Source organism: Balaenoptera acutorostrata, chromosome 20, assembly GCF_949987535.1.
Source record: "Balaenoptera acutorostrata chromosome 20, mBalAcu1.1, whole genome shotgun sequence".
Taxonomy (NCBI): domain Eukaryota; kingdom Metazoa; phylum Chordata; class Mammalia; order Artiodactyla; family Balaenopteridae; genus Balaenoptera; species Balaenoptera acutorostrata.
Window position 1 is genome coordinate 42,193,662 of NC_080083.1, and position 19,684 is coordinate 42,213,345.

Genomic DNA, 19,684 nt, shown 5'->3' on the forward strand with positions numbered 1-19,684 from the left:
GGGATCCAGCGATGGTGGTACAGGGGCAGCTCGGGCTAAAGCTGTAGCATTCTGATCTCCACTTGTCCACGGAGATCTGGGGTTGGGGGAGATCTGGGGTAGGGGGTTGGCAAGAGCCAAGCAGGCTTCCAGTAGGTGATGCAAGGATTTTGAGTGCTCCCCATAGAGTTTCTGGAGCCGTCAGATTAGCTCCCTTAAAATCATCCCACTGTGCCCTAACCACGACGCCAGCTACCACACACAGCACTTAGGCTCTGTCACTCTGCTTTATTAGAACAGCTCCGAGTCTGAGAGCACAGCTTCAGAGTGGAGGCCGGATCAGGCTTGGGTGAATGACCAGCCGACCTCATGAGACTTCCAGCACAGGAGAAGCACAGTACAGACCGTGGGCACAGCACAGGACAGGACAGTCGATTGATTTTTTCTTTTATATATAAACTGATAATTTAAAAAATTAGAGTAATATATAGAGTTTCTCTAGAGAGAGACTTTGCAACAAAAAATATATATAAAGAACATGACCTCCTGGGCAAACGAAGCAGCATCTCTGAGCGGAGGAAAGAGGGCTCCTCATGCATTGGAGAGGGGGGCCAAGCCTTTGGACAGGCACCAGGGCTACTGCATATCTTGGAAGAGGGAGGAAGAGTAGAGGGCTGGCTAGTCAGTGTGTCTGCGTTATTCTCTCTACATTGCAAGTTTCTTATGGCTTTGGCTAAAGCATGTAAAGCAGTGGAGGTACTAAGGTGCTAAACTGAGGCCTCTCGGTCTCTGTAAAAAACAAAAAACCGGGGGTGGGAGACATCAGTGAAGCCCTCCCTAATCCCCAGTTGAGTGGAAGCAGATGGAAGATGTTCTGCAGGGGAGGGGGAAGGCTGGGGGGTATGATTTAGCAGCCTCCTCCCCCCATACCCCGTGCATCCCTGCAATCCCACACATCTGTCCCTGCTGAGATTGAATATTTGAAGGGAGGCAGTTAATCTCCCCTGCACGCTGTTGTTAATCCCTGGCAGCAGCTGGGACAGGGATGGTAGGAAGGGCCTGTCTCAACCCCATGAGGCTTCTTTGGGGCAGGCAAACAACCAGGAGCCTGGGGAGATGGGGATGGGCAGGGCATTGGTTTAGGCAGTGAGGCTCAGCCACTCCCTTTGGTCCCATCTGTAGCTCTGCCCACCAAACTTGGCAGGAGGGAAATCCTCTGGATGAGCAGAGCCAGCTAAGAGGAGCCAAATGTCCCTGACAGGGTGGGGTAGAGGCAGGAATTGGGGAATTTGGAGGAGATGGACTTGGTCCCTGAAACCCTTCTCCTGATTCATTCAGACCTGGACTCCTCCAGGATCTGGGGTAGGTTTTGGTCCCGGGGGCCAGGGGCTGGGGCTGGAACTTGGGTAGAAGCTGGTGTTGGGGCCGGGGCTGGGGCTTGGGCTGGGCCTGAAGTAGGTAGGGGAGGTTTGCTGCCAGGGTGGTAATCGTGAGTGGCCTTGGGCTCATTGGTGTGGTAGGAGCCCTTGTAGCGATGATTTTGCAGATAGAAGAGCACCAACATTCCCACCAACCCCAGCAGCAAGAAGGCCACCAAAACTGAAAGAGAAAAAAAGGAACAATTCAGGGCAGATCTTTGGGGCTTCACCTATATACATACACATGTGTATGCTTTTGGCCTAAAGTATACGTGTACAAGAGCATCAGCTGTATGGCCACATCAAGCCATTCTTAAGTATCTGGTAGGTCTAAATTCCTGGCTTATCCCCTGCCGTCTTCTGTTTCTAACATTCTCTTTCCACATCCCTGGTACTTACCCCAATTTCTCATCTCTCTGGATGTTACTGCACCCCCATTTCCTCATCCCTTAGCTTTAGCCTCATTTATAACAGTTTTATTGAGATACAGTTGACGTACCATAAAATTTACCTTTTTATAGTGCGGTAAAGCTCCTTTTAATAAACAGTTCCTGCCTAATTCTGGGACCTTTTAGATATTGAACACCTGACTTTGGTGGAACATAATGACCATGATCCAACAGATAAGCATGTGACTTAAGCTGCTCATCAGAAAGTGGAGATTATCTGATCCACAAAGTCATAAAGTCAAATGTGACCAGCAATGGACTACCACTGAGAAGTATGTGGGATCAGGCATTGATGGGCACAATCACTGTAAAAGCTTGAGCCCCATTTTGATATTTCATTTCAATTAAAAGTCTATAGCATCCTCAAACATTTAAAAATCTCCAACCTGATTATCAGCTACCTTCAGCATAGCCTGTCTCATCCTTCTGGGCACCACCATGCACCTAGTGCCTTCACCACCCCTCAGCCCTGAGGATACGGGGCAGGGAGGCAACGCTGACAGCCAGAGGGTAGAATGAGGAGGTCAGGGTAGTGACTGTGCTACTCACAGCCCAGAAGTATGGCAACCCATCCGTCATCGTGGTAGTATGGGAAGTCTGAAAAAGAGAAAGCACCAGTTAGGAGAAGCCGCCTCCAGGTTAAGAGTCATTTCCTTTCCCTGTTGTCCCTCTCTTCCCTTCCTTTACTGTGTCCCAGGGATGTACCTGGGGGCAGATACCAGGGGTCCAACTCAGGTGGCACCTCTGAGACAAGACGTGGCATGGCTCCGCAGTTAGACTCAGACAGTTCTCCCTGAACGCGGAGGGCCTCAGCCAGCTCCGAGGTCATGGGTCGAGGTGTTCGGAAGTGGCTCTTGAGGGGAGCCACATTGTTGAATCGGACACCAGACAGGCAGCCCGAGAAACCTGGTGTGTTGTAGCGCTGGATCTCCGGGTCAATCACTCCCGTCTCTGAGGGAGAGGCAGCCCAGAAAGAAACGGGCTTGGACCACCAATAGCCCTGCCCCCTCTCACCATCGCTAGGTTCCCACTCCTCTTTATCAGCACCTTCAGTGCCACTCCCCGTCCTTCACTCCCCTCTGGGCTCCAGGGACTTCACCCACAGCTCCTTACCCCAAACGCCCTCTGAGCCCCAGCTTACCCATAACGCGCCCCAGATACAAGGCCTTGGGTGAGTCCAGCTGGCTGTCCACCAACAGTGAGAACTTCTGTTCTGTCAGGGGGAAGTAGTCCACCTGAGAGTGGGGAGGGGAAAGGAGATGAGGGAGGGAGAACCGGGGGCAGACGTAGCCCAGACCAGGCTGGGACTCTCCTCTCCCAGTTGGTGGTGAGTCCTAGCTCAGTCCCAGGTGGGCAACCCCTGGACCCAGACATAGGATTTGGTATTAAAAACCCAACAACCTGGTTTTGAGCCCTGTCTTCGCAGCTTACGGTGGTTTGACTTTGGGAACACCACTTTACTGTCTGAGCCCCTTTAGTGATTTGTCAAACGAAGATAAGAAGAGCTGCCTACCTGAACTCCCTCACAGAGCGGTTGTGAGGTCCCATGAGATAACACACATGAACATCCTCTGTAAGTTGGAACGTGCTCTACAAATGCTAAACGTTTGGCATTTCCCACTGCTGCAACCTAGATGGCGAGGTTACGGTCTGAACCGGCCCGCCTCCCTTGTCCCCCTCCCCCTGCACGCACCTGGATGAAGAGGTTGCGGTAGACCCGGGTGAGGTTGACGCTGTGGGGCTGGCCGTCAGTTACGGGGCGCGTGGTTAGTTGGTAGACGTAGGGGCTGGTGCCCAGCTGATAGCGCAGCTGCAGGGTCCCTGTAGGGTGGGGAGGAGGAAGAGGGGGTCTCCTCTCAGCTCCTGAAGTCCCCATCTTGTGAGAGCGCTTGAGCCCTTGTATTGGTCAATCGATGGTTACGAGAACGGAGGGCACCCAGAGGCAGCTGGAATTGAGCGCGAGAGCCTCGGGGGGCTTACCATCTTCCTTGATGAGCACGGCCATGTAGTCACGCACAAAGGAGCTGACGTAGAGCAGGACGGCGGGGGCGGAGTGGGTGCTGAAGCTGAAGGACACCTCCTCTCCAGTGACATTATAGACAGGTCCACGGTAGCCCGGCACCGGCCGGCCAGGCCGCGGGTAGTCTGGCAGGCGGTAGCCAGGGCCGTGGTAGCCGGGCGCGTAGCCGGGAGTGTCGTAGCCGGGGATGTAGCCGGGCTCGTAGCCCGGCACTGGCCGGCTCAGCATGTGGGAGAACTCGCGGGCTGCGGAGCGCAGCGCTGACTGGAGGTTATAGCGCATCCAGGTGCCCGGCTCAAAGAAACCGCCAATGTCTGAAGGCAGAGGTAGTGAGGTCAGGGCCCCCGTTCCCACATTCAGACGCTGTATATGTCATCCACACACACCCTCTGGCACGTGTCCCCAGTTTCAGCCACCACCACAACCCGTCTCCATTCACTTTTAGGTCCTCTGCCACCCCTGTGTCACGGAATGGAATCTTAAAATCATGGGAAATGTAAAAGGTCATCCCTGCGTTTTACAGCTGGGGAAAGTGAGGCTCAGAAGTGGGTAGCTACTTGCCTAGGGATACACAGTAAGTGGACAGTCAAGATTAGAATCGAGACACCATACGCCCATCTGGTACACCTGCCACTACTCACACTTCCGAACCAAAACCAAAGGTCTTCTGTCAGTCCCTTAGTCCCTGTATCTCCCTACTTCACCAGACTTCTCCCACCCAGTGACCTCCCTGCTCACGCATCCTCCTAGACCAGCCTTAGGGAGGCTGCGGTCTGGGTATATGTGCAGAATCTTGCTATGGTGAATGTCAAGGCTTGCCTTAACCAAGAACCAGGTTGTAGACATGTTTTAGGAGTGCAGCGATTGTCAAATAGGAAATGGCATAGGAGGGCATCGTGCAGCCTGAGGGGGATATTCTTGCAAGAGGGGTGACCTGTGTTCCCTTGGTGACAGTGGGAAGATGGGGAAGTTATTTGCTTGTTGCTTTTGATCTTTTTAGTGCCAGCTAGCTGTACCATCCCTTCCTTGCCCCACTTTATGCCTTTGGAGTCACCCAACATCTTCAACTGCCTGACTGCCCCAGCTCAGAGCTCAGGAGCCCAGGACGACCACAGTTTTCCCCGATGCTGACTTTGTGCCCTCCTTCCTTTCCTGCCCTCTCTACATCCCATTATGCCCTATGGCTCCCTGTCCTCCCATAACCAGCAGCACTAACCGTGGTTGCAGTATGGCCCATCAAAAGCCGTGAGGTCACAGTCACAGGTGTAGTAGCTGTAGCGCTCCACGCAGCGGCCTCCATGGAAACAGGGGAACCGGGGGTGGGCGCAGTGGCCCGTGCAGTTGGGTGAGGTACCCTCAGAGGCATTGGCACGGCCCTCCAGGTTCAGAGTCACTCCATTCAGACGCATAGCCCTCAAGCAACCCACGAAGGGCCGCCTCTTAAGCTCTGCAGATCCTGGGGAAGGTGGGCAGGTCAAGAAATGGGTGTTAGAGCCAGAGACAGGGATAAGCATTGGGGTTCAGAAGGGAGCCAAGGGGGCTAGAAGAACGGAATAGATGCCAGGGACTGGAGAGGAAAGGTGAGCCTTTGGCTCACTCTGAGGTCGAGGCGATCGGGACCTAAGACACAGGGTTCCTGGAAACAAGGAGAGTGGCCTTGAGAGGGGGGAAGGTGTCAGAGGCTTCAGCCCTGCCTCTGGGCTGCTGCTCACCAACATAGAGGGGCTGGTCGTACTCCAGCCAGAGGTAGGTCTGCAGGGGCATCGGCCGCAGCACCCAAGGCCGGTGATCCACGCGGAGCCGGGCCTGCTTTACATTGATTTCAGCCCGGACCAGGTGCCACTCGTCATCGTTGAACTCAAAGTCATCTGAGTGCACTGTCAGGTTCTCATCCCCATTCCCCACGTCGAAGGCGAAGACCACATCCCGGGATGCTGGACAACGTTGGGGGTGAGGGGGAGAGGACTCAGACCTCCAAGATCCCTCACAGGTTCACCTGATACAACCCCTCTTCTTCACCCTTTGGAGCTCCTTGACTGTCCCTCCAATCTGTCTACAGCCTGGGACAAAACCCATAAACTGCTTAAAACCTCATACCCCGGACTTCCTTGGTGACGCAGTGGTTAAGGATCCGCCTGCCAACGCAGGGCAGACGGGTTCAAGCCCTGGTCCGGGAAGATCCCACATGCCGCGGAGCAACTAAGCCCGTGTGCCACAACTACTGAGCCTGCGCTCTAGAGCCTGCGAGCCACAACTACTGAGCCCGCGTGCCTAGAGCCCATGCTCCACAACAAAGAGAAGCCCCCGCGATGAGAAGCCCACGCACCGCAACGATGAACAGCCCCCGCTCACTGCAACTAGAGAAAGCCCGCGTGAAGCAACGAAGACCCAACGCAGCCAAAAATAAATAAATGTATAAAAAAAGAAAAAAACCTCATATCCCTGGTCTCTCCCAAATCTCAGATCCCTGGAGCCAGCTTCCCAGCCCCACTTCTCAGGTTAGAAGCATAGCTCATCAGGTAGAAGGCCCCACCCCCCGAGGAGTCCAGCTTCCCTACAAGTCAGGGACCTAAGGCCCAGAGAGGCTAAGTGGGCGCTCAGGGTCACGAAGCCAGCTATCAGGACAGAGCTGGGTGTAGAAGCCAGCGCCCTCTGAAGCCCTTTCCATGCTGCCTCGCAGAGGGGCGTCTTACCCCTTGTCGCTTGCCCCAGCCTCCACCCACCCCACACCTCCCCAGGGATCGTCTTCCCCCGCCAACGTCTGCCCGCTCACTGTTGAGTTCCACCCGCACGTAAGGTCGGCGCCACTGGCAGTAAGGGCCCCCTGTATTCTCTAGGAAGACTCCTGAGGGAGCCGAGGTCCTGAAGTAGAAGGAGACATCAAGGCTGTGGTTGGCCTGGATTGGGGGAAAGCGCAGTGCAGCCCCAGTGTGGAAGGCGATGGTGTTCCAGGAATTTCCTACAAAACCAGATGGAGGAAGGCCTTGTCAGCGAGGTAGGAGGGGAGAGGAGTAAGGCAGCCTCAGGTCAGGGGGAGACAGGGCAAAAAGGGACAGCTAGGGGTCCCCAGGGAAACTTAAGGCACGTAATGAAAGAGAGGAAGGTGCCGAGGAAGGTGCCAAGGAACAACACAGGTGTGGGCATATCACACCAGGAGCTGGGGTGTCTGGCAGTGTGTCCTAGAGACTCCCAGTGGATCAGGTAGCCTAGATTTTGGAAACTGGAGAGCTGACCCTGGGAGGGTACACAAAAAGGGTCTGTCACTCACGATCACCATAGCAGCGCAGAGGCCTCAGGAAGAACTGGGCCTCAGAACTGGAACGGTTCGTGTCCCCCACCACCACCTGAGTGACAGGCAAATGGTCCACAAAAGTCAGCAGGCCCTTGTCGGTTCTCCTGTGGGGACAGGATGCGGTGGGTCAGCCTCTGTCGCTCAGCTGTCCCTGGCGTCCTGAAAGCCCTGTCCCTCTGCCCCCCTTACCACTGGGGCTGGTCGGCATCACAGTTACAGTGTAGAGCAGGGTCCACACAGCTCCGGTCCAGACCACAGGCACAGCGCTGGATGCCGGGCTGCGAGCCACCCCAGTAGAAGTGCTGCTCCTCATTTCGGCCAATCCAGAAGCTATAGGGGTAGCCTCCTGGGGAAGAGGTGCAGGCAGTTTCCAGGCCCTGCTCTCCATTAGCCTCCGGGCTCCTCTCTCACCCTTCCAACCAGCCCAGACCCTTTCTTGAATCCTGTAGCCCAGGGCTCCCTTCAACCCTCTCATCCTCTTCTCCCAGACCCCACTGGTCTCTCCTCCAGCTCTCCCCCTTGCCCTCCCCACCCCCACCCTAACCTGCAGTGTTGAGCAGCCGGGAATTGTAGCAGGAGAACTCAATCCACTGTTCACAGTGCTGGGAAGCATTGGCCAGGGCACTGACTTCCTCCCAGGATGCATTCCAATACTGGACGGCCCCGAGGAATGGCCGCTCCATGCTAGAACCTGTCACCCGCGTTGTCCACAGCCTGTCATGCCTCACAACTGTCCAGGCCCGGTTCTCTGGGGGAGGGGAAGAGGCAGAGCTGTGGCTGGAGACGGGCATTCCCTACCCATCTCCCTACCCATCTCCCTGCCCACCCCCCCCAGCACCACTACTGCAATCCAGAGCCAATAAACGTGGCCAGCAGCTCCATTCCAGCCCAGCTCTAGGCGCCCAACGTCATAGGCCGGAGATGAGACAGCTGGAATGGACCAGGAAGCTGGAATCTACCTGCAAGGCTAGATTACAAATCCCTGAGTGTCCCCTTCCCCCTTCTGTCCTCCTTTACCCCCACCACCATTTAATCTTACTGACCCCTGTCCTCCCTTCCATCCTTCCATTTCCCCCACACTCCCGCATTGCCTTGTCAGCTGCCCCTCCACCACCCATCAGAGCCACTTACCTCGGATATCACAGTACACTACAAATGGCTTCAGGGGGCCACTCCCATCAGGATCAATGGTGAAGTTGCCAGAAGTTTTCCCACTGAGCCGATAAGCCTCACAGGATTCCTTATACAAAGCTGGTCGGTGGTGAGGTGGGGAAAAGGCAATTATAGGGTCAGGAGGCTAGGAGGGCCAGCCCCACCATCTCTGGCAGCCTCATGATTGCCAGAAACCTCCTGACCTCCCCTGTCTCTGACTCTCCCCCACACCCCAGCTGGCTTACGTTGGTGGCAGGTCTCCCCCTTGTAGCCTGTCAGTTCACAGTAGCAGATGAAGTCATCCCAAGACTGGTAGCAGCGTCCGTCATGCTCACACATATTAGGGCTGCACCTAGGTGAGGGGGTCAGCACCGAGGGAAGGAGCCTTATGGGGAGCTTGAGAGTAGGGTCTGATCCTTACAAGCTTCACTCCCAGCTCCTGGGAGCACCAAAACCCAGTGAAACATACTCCATCTAACAAGCTTAAATGCTGCGGCATTAGGCAGGCCTCAGGGCTCAAGTACGACTGTTTCCCCTTCCCCAAAGGAATAAATAATGCCTTACTTCCCCCCCTCCCCAAATAAAACCCTCTAGGACCAAAAACAGATGCTTCATTTCCATTCTGAGCATGTGTCACTTTAAGGGAAGAAATAGGAGGTGAGAGGTCAAGGAGGAATCATCCCCAGGTGGGAGACTTAGCAGCTGGGACCAGGAGAAGGGAGATCATTGAGAAAGGCCATTCTCATCACTGGGAAACCATGGAAGAGGGCTTTGGAGGGGTCACCTCTTGTAGGGAGAGGGGCTTCTGGATACCTATCAGTGATGCCACATGTGTCAAAGAGGACCTCAGCATAGTATCCAAGCCGCCGGCCCTCCACCAGAGTCAGGTTGACCAGTTGACCATCCACCTTGAGCAGCTCCATGCAGCCATGGAATGCCGTCTGGTTGGAGTGGCAGCCCGATCGACTGGCTGGCTTGGGACAACCTGGAGCAACCACCCCTGTGAGGCCCTCCCCAGGGGAGACTCCAGCGACCCTCCCCCAGGGAGATGCCAAGGGAGAGCCAGACATGAAGGAAGGAAGGGGGCTAGTAGACAATGACAGTGACCTTCCAGTCCCCAAGGCCCCAGAGGGACAAGAAGGATTTACTGCTACAGAACTCTCCATGTAGCCCTGTCTGGGTGGACTTAGATGGGGCCTTCCCACCCAGAGACAGGGGTCTAGCCAGGTCGGCCTCCACTTACCTCCAAAGAAGTATGAGGTTCCTGTACGGATCAGCAGTGGGTATGAGACCCTGACCTCTGCCCCCTCCACATCATCAATGCTGATGACTGCATGGTTTTCCTGTGCCACAAAATTCACCTCGTGCCAAAAGCCATCATTCAGGCGGAACCCTGGACGGGACAGGAGGATGGTGTGGTGGGGGTGGGGAGGAGGGGGGCACCATGTTCTAGAAGAGAACCTAGAGTGGGGAGGCAGCGACCCCACTCTGTGTCCTAACAGTAGCCTATGTGCCTCCCATTTTTACACTCATCAACCTGAGTGGTGACATCTCTGAATGTCTCTCTTCACTGTGTGGAACCCCAGTGGCTGACACAAAAGTCATAACTGAATGACACCTCCAGAGACCCTCCGGAACTGGAGAGTACCAGGATTCTCAGCCTTCCTGCTTCTCCTGGCACCCTTAGCTCCTCAGATCTGCCCCGCCCTCCCAACTCCCAGCAGCCTCCATCCACTCCCACCTTTTCCCAGGGCCCTGGGACCTCCTGCCCTGCTCCCTCCCTTCACTCCCTCACCCCTCTCCAGTGTGCAAAGGCCTCAGTCCAGGCCTACAGACTCCTCTGCTCTTTGCCCTTCTCTGGCCTCCCTGTGCCTCCCCCTTCCCTCCACCCCTTACCAGCAGCAAACTGAAGTTTCTTTCGGCCAGTCTGCACGATGGACACATTGACCTGCCCTTCACTGAGCATCAGCTCCACATGGCCCAGCCCATCCCCCAGGCGGGAGAAAAGTAGCAGCCCGGTGAGATCCCAGGTACGGAAGCGAAAAGAGACTGCGAGGCGGCCTCGGCGAGGGAAGCCAGGCACTTGCACGAAGTTGTGAGGACCTCCAAAGTTGATGGGGTGAGGAACCGGGTCCAGGCAACGGAATGCCACCTTACCCTAGGGACGAAAGTGAGGATCCCTCAGCACCCGAGCCGATGCCCCGCCCCACCTCTGTGAGGAGTGAGGTTCCCTGGGTGCACCTCCCCAACTCCCCCAGAAATATGTCCAGCTGTGGAGGAGGTCTCCAGCCACCAAGTCGGCCTTCAGGACTCTATCCTGATCTACATCGTCTCCAGGGGCGACCGCTCCGTCCCTTCCTTCCAGCGTGGAGAGGCAATTTCCCGCCCGCTTCCCGGCAGCAGTGCCTGATTACGCTCCTGAGTTGGGGTGGGGGGAGCACCCACACCCACACACCAAAACAGCCCTGGGTTCAAGTCCCTCCTCAGCCCCTGTGCAGCTGCGGGACCCCTGGCGGAGCCACTCAGGGTCGCTACACCTTATTTTCCTCAGTTATAATTGAGGAGATGCTTAGACCGGACCACAGCTTTTAACTGGGGGGTTGGGAGCTGGCCTTTTGCACCTCCTGTGAGTCAGTGATGACATCATCACCCCCACTTGAGCATCTGGCTGGGGAGAGGGGTCCTCGGCTTTTACATGATTCGCAATATCTCTTCCCACTCCACCTCTTGGCTCCAAGCGGCTTTGACGCCCCGTCCTCCCAGATCCCCCTGCCCACTGGCCTCGAAGGTGATCCGCGAATGGCGCCGCACGGCCAGGTCCGCGATGTTGACTCGGTTGAAGATTACGTTTTCCATGCAGCCGCGGAAATTATGCCGATAGGCAAGGTTCTTCTGCGCGGCGCCCACCAGACCCCCGATGAACATCTGCGGGCGGAGTGAGCAGTGAGTACGCTACAAATGGCTTCAGGGGGCCACTCCCATCAGGATCAATAGTGAAGTTTCCAGAAGTTTTTCCACTGAGCCGATAAGCGCGGCAGCGCGCGCGCCTTTCTCGCGCTCCCCCGCTGTACACTTTCCCACGCTCCAGGCAGATTGAGTTTTATAAGACTTGAGACACACATTGCCCCAGTATCGGTATTGAAGCTGGAAGCTCGCTGGGCCTCCCCAGGCTTGGGTTCTAGCCCTGACTCCACCACAAATTGGCTGCATGCCCTTAGGTAAGTCAATGAACCTGTCTGAGATTCTTTATCTGTAGATCAGGGCCTGAAGGGGCCAATTTTCTCATCTTGCCCGATCCCCCAAGTCCAGATTTCCAGACTCCATCTCAGTAGTTCTGGGGTGGAGCCCGGGAATCTGCGTGCTAATAGCAGCAGCAACAACAAAAACCCAGGCCTTTCTGGGAGTTTCCCAAGAGCTGCTAGCATATTCAGAAACCCGAAAGCAGAGTCTTACCTTTGGTAGAGAAAAGTGCTGTCCCCCACCGGCCCACCCAGCACCCCACTTAACCAAATGGCTCCTCCCCTCTCCGCTCACCTCGGTGTCCAGGTTCAGTCTCTCAAAGTCGCCATTGAGCACGAAGCGCTGCTCGTAGCCGTCCAGGGTGAGATTTGCTTCGCGGCCAAATCGGTCCACACGTACGTAATGCCAGTGCTGGTCATTGAGGACGCCACCAGCGCTCACAGTTGTGTGACCGGGCCTTGGCTGGATGGGGCTGCTGCCTGAGGGTGGGGAGGGGTGGGGTCAGACCTGGAACCTGGAGAACCCAAGCGAGCCCTACTGCCCAGCTAGCCCCCAGGCAGAGCAGCAGCCGGCAGCACAGAGGAGGGACTGCCCAGGGCCCAGGGCAGCCAGGGAAGGTGGGCATATAGAGACTGGACCACCCTCAGCCTGGGATGGAGCAGTGGCCATTGGCAAGTATGGACTTAGAGTAAGCCATTTAACCTCTCTGAGCCTCTGTTTTCCTATCAGTAAAACTTGAGACACGATAGTTGCTTCTACCTCATCATGTGGATATTATGAAAAGCGATTGAGATACAAAATAATAACGCTTTAGGCGTGTGTGTATACGTATATACAATGTTTTTACAATGAGGAAACAGACTGGGGAAGTGCTTGTCCCGCTGGTAGGTGGTAGAGCTGAGACTGGAATCCGCTTCTCCTGATCCCGAGTCCAGTGTTTTGCTAGCACCAAATTTTACACGAAAAAGGCGGGTTGGTCCAAACACTAAGGAAGGGAAGGATAAGGAGTGGTGTGCGGCTTCGCGGAGGAGGTGCAACAAGAGACATGGGAGGAGAGCCTCAGGCTTTACGCCGGGATCTCTGAGCTCACCCAGGCTCATGTGCAGCAGCAAGTGCGCCCCCTGCAGCTCGAGTGTCACGTAGTCGCCCTGGGCGCCCTCGGCGTGCAACAGGAGCCCGTCCTTCTCTTCGGTCTTGAAGCTGAAGGCGAACACGTCCCACAGACTCCGGCTGACCCCTCGCGGGAAGCGGTACGAGATGGCATCATCGCCATCGAAATAGAGCACGTCGGACTCTGCGCGAGGGGCAGTAGGTGGGTTGGGGACCGGAGAGACTCTTTGTCTCCCGGGCACCACCCCCCCCCGCCCGCCCCTTACTGTAAGGACAGCCGTAGAGGCCGAGCCTCAGGCCGATCTTGCCGCGCGGGTTCCAAGCCAAGGGCACGATGCGGATGTAGCGCGCCGTGAAGTGGTAGTGCAGGTCGTGGCGAACCACCGCCGACTCGTTCATGTTACCGAAGAAGGTCTGAGGGGCAAGGGAAGAGGAGTGACCACGTCCCCACCCTCTACTTGTTTCTCCACAGCCTCCCAGCCCACAGTTGTCGCATCTAGCCAATCTCGACTTCTGGAAGGCAAACACTCCTTATCTCCCCTGCCTTCATGGCTTTACACAAACACAGTTTCCCTAGCCTAGAGCGTCCCATTATATCCTCAAAGGTCAACTCAGATGTCACCACCTTCATGAAGCTCTCCCAGATTTTACCTTGAAGTATGTTAAACCCTGTCACTGGGAATATCTTGCACACATGGCGAGCCGACAGTCCCTCTGGACTGAGTCCTTGGGGAGGAAGTCACTGCTCCTCATCTGTGCCCTCACCACCGCCTCCTGCCCTTCCCCCAAGATTGTGCCCAGCCCAGCCCAGGTCACAGAGCTGAAAAGGTTCCCCAGGTGTGTGCGCAGGGAGCCTGGAGTACCGCGTTGTGCCCTCGCTGATAGAACGGTGTCCAGCTGTCCACTCGGTCGCCATAGAGCAGCATGTAATGTGTGACCCAGTCCCAAGAGTTAAAGGAGCCCTGCGTGGCCACAGCCCTGATCCGGTGCTTCTTCATTAGGTCGATCTGGAGCCAGGGATTTGGGTCCCCAATCCGGGGAGACCATCCACTTATGCCTATAGAAGGGGCAAGGGCTTTCACCACTGGCTCCCCATTTACCTCCAGCCCTCCAGAGTCCCCCACCCCACCATGGGGCGCCACCACGCTCACCGTGCAGCCGGGCAAAACGGGGCGCAGTGAAGAGCCCATAGTAGGAGGAGGCGCCCAGGGATCGTGCATATAGGGGCCCAACCAGCTCCTCGTCACAGCCGTCTGGGTTGGGGGAACAGACATGTTGATCAGGGTGGCCCCTCCCAGTCTTCCCAAAGGCCCAGCACGCTGAGCAACCGGAGCTCTTTCTTCTCTCTCCCCCACTGCAGACCCAGCCCTAACTTAAACCATCTCCTCAACCTGGGCTGCAGCAACAGCTGCACACTTCGGGGAGGCTGCCTTCTTCTTCTGGAAGAACCCATAGGCCAGACCCTGCCTAGTACCAGTTGCGGTTCAGTACACCCACAAACACAATCCGAAACCTCAGCATCTTTTAGAACCTGAGTCACCCCAAGACACCAATCCAGCCCCAGCCTTAGCCTCAATCCCAGTCAGCAGCACCCACAGACCTGCACCAACTCCAAATCCAGGCCTTGGTCCCAACCCCAGCCAGTCCAAGCACCATCACCAGTTCCACGTCCAACCTTAGCATCATAAAGGGTCACCAAATACTGCATGGATCCCAACCCCAAAATCCAGCCCCAGCCTCAGCCCCAAACCCTGGTCCCTGGGCCAGCTCCAAGCCCAGCCCCAGCCCCTGGCAAAACCTTAACCCTAGCGCGGTCACTGGCACCACCCTTATTCCCAACCCTCAAACCCAGGCACTAGCTCCCGCTTGGTTCCCAGTCCCAAATCCCCGCCCGGGCCGACTCTATCTTCAGCTCTGAGCCCAGCCCCAGCGCCGGGCGCGCGCGCCAGCCTCGGAGCTGCATTGCGGAGCGCGGGGGAGAGGCAGGAAAGGATGAAAGCACACGAGCGCGCGCCAGCCGGGAAGGGAGCCGCGACCACCCAGCCGCAATGCGGTGAGGGACCCGCCCTGCAGACCTTAAACTCCCAGGCCCAACCCCGCCTGCCTGCGAGCCCCGCACTCACAGTAGCCCCAGCCCCGGGCTCCCGAGACCGCGGCGAGCAGGATGCAGAAGAGCCGGAGACGCATCGTGCAGGGCTGACGGATCCCGGCGGCCGCCTCCCAGTGCCCGTCTCCGGCTAGGGCTCCAGTTCCAGCTCGGGCTTTCCTCCTGGGGTTCGCAGCGGATGGCTCTCTCCCCCTTACCCACCCCTCCCTCTTCCCTCTCTAACCCTAACCCTTCTCCCTTGTCTCTCTCTGTGCTGTTCCTGGTTCTCCGCTGTTCTCGCCTCTCCTTCAACCCTCTCTCTTCTCACCTCTCCCCTCCCCCAGCCTCCCTCTCCTGGCACGCGCCGCTTTCCCGGACCCCGCGCAAGCGCGCGCCTGAGCCCTGCTGCGAATGGGCGGGGGTAGAGAGCCTCCCGTCGCCGGGAAATACCCTGAATAACCCGAGGCCGACGGGGACGGTGGCCTCAGGGATGGGGGAAGAGAGGCTAGGGCCGGTTAGGGGGTCCTGAAAAATCCAAGAAAAGGGAGATGGAAGAGGAGGGTGCTTGGAGATGGAGAGAAGAGTAAGTAAAAGAATCTAACATTTTCTGACAGCAAATTATGCTCCAGGCACCCGTGCTAGGCACCCTCAGCACCCTGTGAATTCTGCATTTTTACCTCACTCCACTTTGCAGATGAAAAACCTGAGGCTCAGAGAGGTCAGAAAACCTACTTAAGATCACACAGGTGGCTAGCAAACGATGATATTCCAAAAGCCATTCTTTTTCTACTGGCACGGTAAAGAGAAATTATTTTTTAGGACGTAGAATAGGAAAGTTAGGTAAAGAGGGCCCACGGACCCTAATCCCCACCGCCCTCTTGGCCCTTCTCCCCGCCCCTTCCTTCCTGTCCCACTAGTTTAACTTCTGTCCCCAGTGGCTTTACCTCAGAAACCCGAGTAGCCAGAGATGGGGACTGAGCCCGCAGAGCAGGTGGGAGTGGGGGCAGGGGGGGAACGGTTACAGAGAGGGAGGGTAAGGTGAAGGTATGGGATTCCCTACCTGGCACCAGGCCTCTGCCATGCTATGACCTACCTAGGATGCCTGGAGCCCTCTGGGACCAGGGGCCCTCCAGATAGATAGGGCTGGTAATGAGACGCTGCGGTTGGGGGACGGGACTGGGGTTGAGAGGGAGGATGAGCTGAACCTAGAGATCTAAGGTCCCAACTGAGCCCAGAAAACCTGAGCTCCAACCCTTACGACCCCCTTGTCATGAGTAGTTCAGTGCACCTGTACTGGAGGCTTAGAGGTGGGGGTGAGAAGGGGAGAAGGGAAAGGAGACACAGAAAACCTCTCCAGACCAAGCATGGAGTCCAGGGACCAGGTCTCAGGCAAAGTCTGCATGTGGGTGTTCTTCCAGGAGAGGGCGCTGCAGAGGAACTGAAGCGCTAAGATTTACTAATAATACAGACACCTGGCCTATGGAGAGCACAGATGCTTCACATTCATTATCTTCCTTATTTCAAACAACCCTGCCGGGTGGGCTGGTCAGGATTTCTAATCTCGACATTATGTATTAGGCAACTGGAGAGCCAGAAAGAGCAAGTGATTCACTCAAGGTCACCGAGGAAGCTGGATGTAGAGGCAGCAGGGGTGCAAGGGAAGCCAAGGCCTGTCTGAGGGTGTGCTAAGAAGAGTGTGGAGAAGAGTTTATGTCTTCTCCCCGGGTACTGTACCATTGTACCTGGTCACACAGGAGCCCCCAGCTTGGAACGCATGTGTGGGAGGGGGAGGTGTGTGGTGGAGGCATGTCTCATAAGATCTCTCTTCTCATTTTGGCCTCCCCAGGTCTCCTGGGGCCCCTACTCCGGGGACGATGAGGAGGCATACTCGGCTGAGCCGCTGCCAGAACTCTGCTACAAGGCCGATGTCCAGGCCTTCAGTCGGGCCTTCCAACCCAGTGTCTCCCTGACTGTGGCTGCGCTGGGTCTGGCCGGCAATGGCCTGGTCCTGGCCACGCACCTGGCGGCCCGACGCGCTGCCCGCTCGCCCACCTCCGCGCACCTGCTCCAGCTGGCCCTGGCCGACCTTCTGCTGGCTCTGACCCTGCCCTTTGCCGCAGCCGGGGCTCTGCAGGGCTGGAGTCTGGGAAGTGTCACCTGCCGCGCCATCTCGGGCCTCTATTCGGCCTCCTTCCACGCCGGCTTCCTCTTCCTGGCCTGTATCAGCGCCGACCGCTACGTGGCCATCGCGCGGGCCCTCCCAACTGGACCGAGGCCCCCGGTGCCGGGCCGCGCACACTTGGTCTCAGTCATCGTGTGGTTGTTGTCGCTGCTCCTGGCGCTGCCTGCTCTCCTTTTCAGCCAGGATGGGCAGCGAGAAGGCCAGCGGCGCTGCCGTCTCATCTTCCCCGAGGGCCTCACGCAGACGGTGAAGGGGGTGAGCGCCGTGGCGCAGGTGGTCCTGGGCTTCGCGCTGCCGCTGGGCGTCATGGCGGCCTGCTACGCGCTCCTGGGCCGCACGCTGCTGGCCACCAGGGGGCCCGAGCGCCGGCGCGCGCTGCGCGTCGTGGTGGCCCTGGTGGCGGCCTTCGTGGTGCTGCAGCTGCCCTACAGTCTCGCCCTGCTATTGGATACTGCCGACCTCCTGGCGGCCCGCGAGCGGAGCTGCCCCGCCAGCAAGCGCAAGGATCTGGCACTGCTGGTGACCGGGGGCTTGGCCCTCGCCCGCTGCGGCCTCAACCCCGTGCTCTACGCCTTTCTGGGCCTGCGCTTCCGCCAGGACCTGCGGAGGCTGCTACGGGGTCGACGCTGCAGTCCAGGGCCTCACCACCGCGGCCGCTGCCCCCGCCGGCCCCGCCTTTCTTCCTGCTCGGCTCCCACGGAGACCAACAGTATCTCCTTCTGGGACTACTAGGGCTGCGAATCAAGAGGAGGGGGGCGGGCTAAGGAAATGATTCCAGGGAGGGTAGTGGGAAGGGGGAGTAGGTGGGGGACACTGAGAAAGAGGTAGGGACCTCAGGAATTGCTTCTGTACTTTGGCACATTAAACTGACAACATGGAAATGAGGGGCAACCCAACAACTGTTACTATTTTTGAGTCACCGGCTTGGAAGTGATTTGTAGCAGGGCAGAGCTGGTGGGTCCCCCCCGGCCCCGCCCCTTCGCACTCCGCCGCGCTTGGCTCTAAGTGGAAGGCGCTGAGAGCCTGGGTGGGGGTGAGGGGCTGCTAAGCCTGCTAAAGCTCTAGGCACTGACACCCCCTCCACCTTCACCCGGTCTCTGCCAACAGAGGTGAGGTGGGGAAGCTGCCAGGCGCCGAGGGGCGAGCGTTCCTCCTGAAATAGTGTAAGAAAGAGCTTTCTAACAACCAGAGTGCAATCCAGTAATGGCTGCCTTAGCAAGTACCGAGTTCCCGGCCTCTGGAATGTTCCGGCTGAGGCTGTCGGGGACTGTGTGTGTGCCTATGCCTGGTGTGGGGGTAGGAACGGGGCCAGGAGATTCCCGTTTTGGGTTGGATTCGATTACCACTCTACAGTCCCGTCTAAGGTTCGCTGGTGGAGAGAAAAAAGTTATTTGAAAAGTTGAGTCGCAGTTTTTCACCTTGGAGAAAATCCAAGGAGAGAATTCCAATTTGCAAATATCCAAAGAGTGGTTATCACGGGCGGGGTGGGGGTGGGGTGACAGCCATTCTCCATCTTCCTTGGGGACGGGGTCAGAGGGAATGTACTGAGCCTGCCGGAAAGAGAGAGGTTAGACAACGGAAAGAACTTCCCTGCAGGCAAGGGCCTGGGATCCAGAGAGGGAAGAGAGTATATGGTGTGGTGTTTCCATCCCTAGGAAGTCTCAGCGCAGGCCACTCTCATCTGGGTCGAGGGCAAGGCTGGGATGGCCTCTAAAGACATTGATTCCTGGTCTTTGTTTTACACAGTCACGACAGGCAGGATGGTGTCCACGTGCGACAACTCTCGCAGTTTAATATCCGGTCAGCCAAGCTGCCCCGACCACTCCAGCCTGGAGTCTGGGGACCCAGGGCAAGAGGGGCGGAGCGTGGCGGGGATGTCTCCAGGGAGGCGCTGGCCTGTCGTCCCCGCCCTGTCCCGCCGCGCCCAGCTCGGGCTAGCCTTCCTTCTCGGAGTCTCCGGCGGCTGAGACCAAGAACCACGGGCTCCAGGGGTCAGGATCCAGGGAAGTCCCGGACATAGCGCCGATCTTCAAAGGGTCCCACACGCCAGTCACTGGGGGCCAACCTGGAACCCTCCACCAGTGATCTCAGGAATCGCCGCTGAGTCAGCAACGCACGCGCGCGCCCGCGGTCGCCCTGGCCCCGCCCCTCCTCTGGCCCCGCCCCGTCCTCTTAGAGCCTTGGTTAACCCCTTCCTACACAGAACCGCAGGATAGTCACCCTGAGAAGCCTCCACTCCATTCGAAGACCACGGAATTCCCTAGAATCCGAAGTCACTCTCCCAACTGGAGTTCAGTGAGCTGTGCGCTCTACATTAGATTTTATTTCCGGCCTTGGTCTGCACTCTCCCAGAGTCTCTGCCTCAGCTTCTTCACCTCAAAAGGAGGTGACTCAGATCGCGGAACTGGACTCCTTCATCCAGGGGCGGAGGGCTACCTCTAGGGCTGTGCTTGGCGCAGGTAGCTAAGGCTCTTTCCTTTCTCTGGAACCCTGAGACGAGACAGGGGTGCAGAGGGCAGCAGTCGGAGCCTTTCTCTATGCGCTATGGGCACTTTGTTCTCCAAAGCTCCTGCTCGAGTGCTTTTAATTTGTTGGTTGGTGAGCCAAGAGTTAAAACAAGATCCTGAAGGCGGGCTTCCGTGACGTCCCTAGCAGTCCGTGTCCGACCTCGGAAGCGGGGGCGTGGCTAACATCGCATTGCCCCCTCCCTCCTTATTCCCCTGCCCCTCCCCGCTGTCACCAAGCCAGGGACACAT

The 19,684-nt window shown here is 57.3% G+C and overlaps 2 protein-coding genes across 5 annotated transcripts; one reads left to right on the forward strand and one right to left on the reverse strand.

The window, feature by feature from the left end:
* Window positions 1-140: 140 nt before the first annotated feature.
* CNTNAP1 (contactin associated protein 1) lies at window positions 141-14,917 on the reverse strand. 2 transcript variants are annotated; one of them, XM_007177700.2, is made up of 24 exons: window positions 14,784-14,917; window positions 13,812-13,913; window positions 13,524-13,717; window positions 12,927-13,074; window positions 12,641-12,844; window positions 11,845-12,029; window positions 11,092-11,235; window positions 10,207-10,468; window positions 9,554-9,703; window positions 9,124-9,295; window positions 8,556-8,662; window positions 8,290-8,409; window positions 7,703-7,906; window positions 7,348-7,504; window positions 7,135-7,262; window positions 6,640-6,825; window positions 5,579-5,800; window positions 5,083-5,322; window positions 3,827-4,180; window positions 3,540-3,667; window positions 2,988-3,081; window positions 2,552-2,797; window positions 2,396-2,443; window positions 142-1,578 (listed from the first exon to the last, which is right to left on the reverse strand). In XM_007177700.2, exons 1-24 carry the CDS (start codon window positions 14,845-14,847, stop codon window positions 1,310-1,312), a joined length of 4,128 nt encoding a protein of 1,375 aa, XP_007177762.1. In that variant the 5' UTR covers window positions 14,848-14,917; the 3' UTR covers window positions 142-1,309. The 2 variants fall into 2 exon arrangements, with proteins under 2 accessions (XP_057392548.1, XP_007177762.1); XM_057536565.1 differs by lacking the exon at window positions 2,552-2,797 and having other exon boundaries at window positions 141-1,578.
* Window positions 14,569-17,701, forward strand: CCR10 (C-C motif chemokine receptor 10). Of its 3 annotated transcripts, none has more exons than XR_009006368.1 (2): window positions 14,569-14,713; window positions 16,593-16,731. XR_009006368.1 is itself a non-coding variant. In XM_007177702.2 (2 exons), exons 1-2 carry the CDS (start codon window positions 15,318-15,320, stop codon window positions 17,658-17,660), a joined length of 1,080 nt encoding a protein of 359 aa, XP_007177764.1. In that variant the 5' UTR covers window positions 15,198-15,317; the 3' UTR covers window positions 17,661-17,701. The 3 variants fall into 3 exon arrangements, 2 of the variants coding, with proteins under 2 accessions (XP_007177764.1, XP_007177763.1); XM_007177702.2 differs by lacking the exon at window positions 14,569-14,713 and adding an exon at window positions 15,198-15,329 and having other exon boundaries at window positions 16,593-17,701; XM_007177701.2 differs by lacking the exon at window positions 14,569-14,713 and adding an exon at window positions 16,330-16,471 and having other exon boundaries at window positions 16,593-17,701.
* Window positions 17,702-19,684: the final 1,983 nt, after the last annotated feature.

Coding starts and splice junctions, on each gene's coding strand:
- CNTNAP1 (XM_007177700.2), bottom strand. CDS start 14,847: ATGCGTCTCCGGCTCTTCTGCATCCTGCTCGCCGCGGTCTCGGGAGCC. Junction 12,845..12,926: donor CCTCTACGGCTGTCCTTACA/GTAAGGGGCGGG, acceptor CCCCTCGCGCAG/AGTCCGACGTGCTCTATTTC. Junction 9,704..10,206: donor GAAACTTCAGTTTGCTGCTG/GTAAGGGGTGGA, acceptor TGTCCCGTCCAG/GGTTCCGCCTGAATGATGGC.